The sequence below is a fragment of the Dasypus novemcinctus genome, chromosome 11 (assembly GCF_030445035.2).
Source record: "Dasypus novemcinctus isolate mDasNov1 chromosome 11, mDasNov1.1.hap2, whole genome shotgun sequence".
Classification (NCBI taxonomy): Eukaryota; Metazoa; Chordata; class Mammalia; order Cingulata; family Dasypodidae; genus Dasypus; species Dasypus novemcinctus.
Window position 1 is genome coordinate 1,731,716 of NC_080683.1, and position 2,396 is coordinate 1,734,111.

Sequence of the window (2,396 nt, forward strand, 5' to 3'; positions counted from 1 at the left end):
TATGCAAATTATCTAATTAAAGGAACAAGTGGAAATGAAAATGGTCACATGAAAAGGGATGACATGAAGAAATGTAGAGTAAATGGAAATCAAAGTTAAAGAGGAGGAAACGTGAGATGATAATGTTAACAAAGCATATAAGAAGGGAGGCAATTAAGGTAAAGAAAGGAATATCTACAGATGGTTTTATATAGATATACACATCAATAAAAACAGATGTAGATGTAAAAATATAAAAATAAAAATGATATAGATGGTACCTTTAGATAAAATAGATATAGATAGATGATACAGATATAGATAGACATAGACACATAGACATAGATCAAGATAAGGTTTGCTGGTGGCTGCCAATATGGACATGGGTAAGGTGACCACCTACACTGTATTTACCTAAGACAGGTCCATTTATACCACTTCTACCACTGCTATTAACAGTTCTCTGTTTTGCTCTCAGAAACACTATATTTGTTTGATTTATTTTTAAATTTTCCCAATGGACAGAGGTAGCTGTAATAAATGCATGGACATAACAATAAGTGTGTGTATGTGCCTGTGTGCATATGTGTACCTATATGTGTGCTTATTATATCCATACATATCTAGCTGTAGACATTCTTAGAAATCAATTCTTCCAGTTCTTCCTATGGTTTCAACCTAAGTGGAGTGCTAGATAGGTTTTTTGTGACTATTACGTTTGCCATAACACAAAACTTTTTGAGTGCTCCTTTAACCTCTGTGTTTCTCAAGCTGTAGATTATGGGGTTTATCATTGGGGTGATGATCGCATACAGCATAGAGATGAGTCTGTCTCTAGCTGGTGAGTGTTGACTGGAGGAGGGACGCATATAAGTAAATAGGGTTGTGCCATAAAACAGACAGACCACAAGGAGGTGAGAAGCACATGTGGAGAAGGCTTTGCGCTTCCCTTCGGCTGACTGGATCTTTAGGGTGGTGGATATGATGTAGATATAAGAGATAAGGGTGATCAGAAAGGCACTGATCCCCAAGATCCCTCCTAGCAATAAAACAAGCATCTTTGCCAAATACGTGGAGGAGCAGGACAGCGCCACCACTGGCGGGATGTCACAATAGTAGTGGTTAACCTGATGGGATTTACAGAAAGACAGGCGGAAGGTGAACACGGTGTGCAGGAGGGAATTTAGAAACCCTGCTGCCCAGGTTCCAGCCGCCAGCTGGGCACAGCGCACCGTGGTCACGATGAGGGTGTAACGAAGGGGGAAACATATGGCCACGTACCGGTCATAAGCCATGAGGGAAAGTAGGAAGGCTTCTGTCCCCGCCAGGGCCACCAGAAAATAAAGCTGCAAAGCACACCCAACAAAGGAAATGCTTTGTTTCTCAGTCAAGAAATTCTCAAGCATCTTGGGAATAATAGCTGATGGACAGAATATGTCTAAGAGGGACAGATTTGCCAAGAAGTAATACATGGGTGTGTGCAGCTTTTTCTCAGTCACAATGGCCAGGAGAATGGTGCAGTTTCCCAACAAAGTGACCTGGTAGATGACAGCCAAAACTAGAAAGAGAGGATAGCGCACCCCGGCGAGATCAGAGAGCCCTAAGAGGAAAAACTCCTCCAGGGTGGTGAGATTGTTGATGTCCATCTCTTCTCTCCACACAGATCTTTCTAGAGCAAATGAAACAAACATACAAAGGTTAGGGTAAAAAATCTAGGAGCCTAGTGATGATCAGCACATGCAAAATAGTTTGACCATGGCTGAGGATGAATTGTGTTAGCTCTATTTCATTTACAGATCTCAAATTATTAGAAATACTGATAAAAATAGCTCATCATTTATGATATGTATAGAAAGTCAGCTCCGTTCTTTAACAAGAAGATGAAATTCCTGTTGATTCTTCCAAGAGCCTTTGTTTTCACATTTCAGTGAAAGTTGATGGTACAACCTCTACATCTGCTTACGAACTTTCCATTTTTGCCTTATATTATCTCATTGATTATAGTTTTATGCATTGTTTAAACATTAAGTTCTATTAAGAGAGAAAATGTATATTATTCTTGAATGTAAATCTTAATGATGGTGGGAAATAGCAAGCACAAAGTGAAAGATTAATATATTATTTTTCAGTGAAATATGAATGAATTCTGTTACCTGGTTTGACAAAATGTTTCTGTTGGAAAGGAATATATATGTCAATAGTTCTATAATTTCAAAATCATAATCATTTGAAAATGAAGAATTACATTACATTCTCAAAATATAAACTTAATACAAATTAAATTAAACCTATATAATAGAAATGAAATTTACTTGGAAGTGTCTGAATATGAACCCAAAAAGAAACAGACGCATTTCATGTATGCATTCAAAGCCCTTTCCCAATAAAATTTCAGTATTTGAGTATATTTTATTTAA

The 2,396-nt window shown here is 37.6% G+C and overlaps 1 protein-coding gene across 1 annotated transcript; it reads right to left on the bottom strand.

Annotated features, from left to right (window-relative positions):
* Positions 1-644: 644 nt before the first annotated feature.
* Positions 645-1,626, bottom strand: LOC101438284 (olfactory receptor 5V1-like). The gene has a single exon (XM_004459458.3). The coding sequence runs from the start codon at positions 1,623-1,625 to the stop codon at positions 645-647; it is 981 nt and encodes a 326-aa protein (XP_004459515.1). The 5' UTR covers position 1,626.
* Positions 1,627-2,396: the final 770 nt, after the last annotated feature.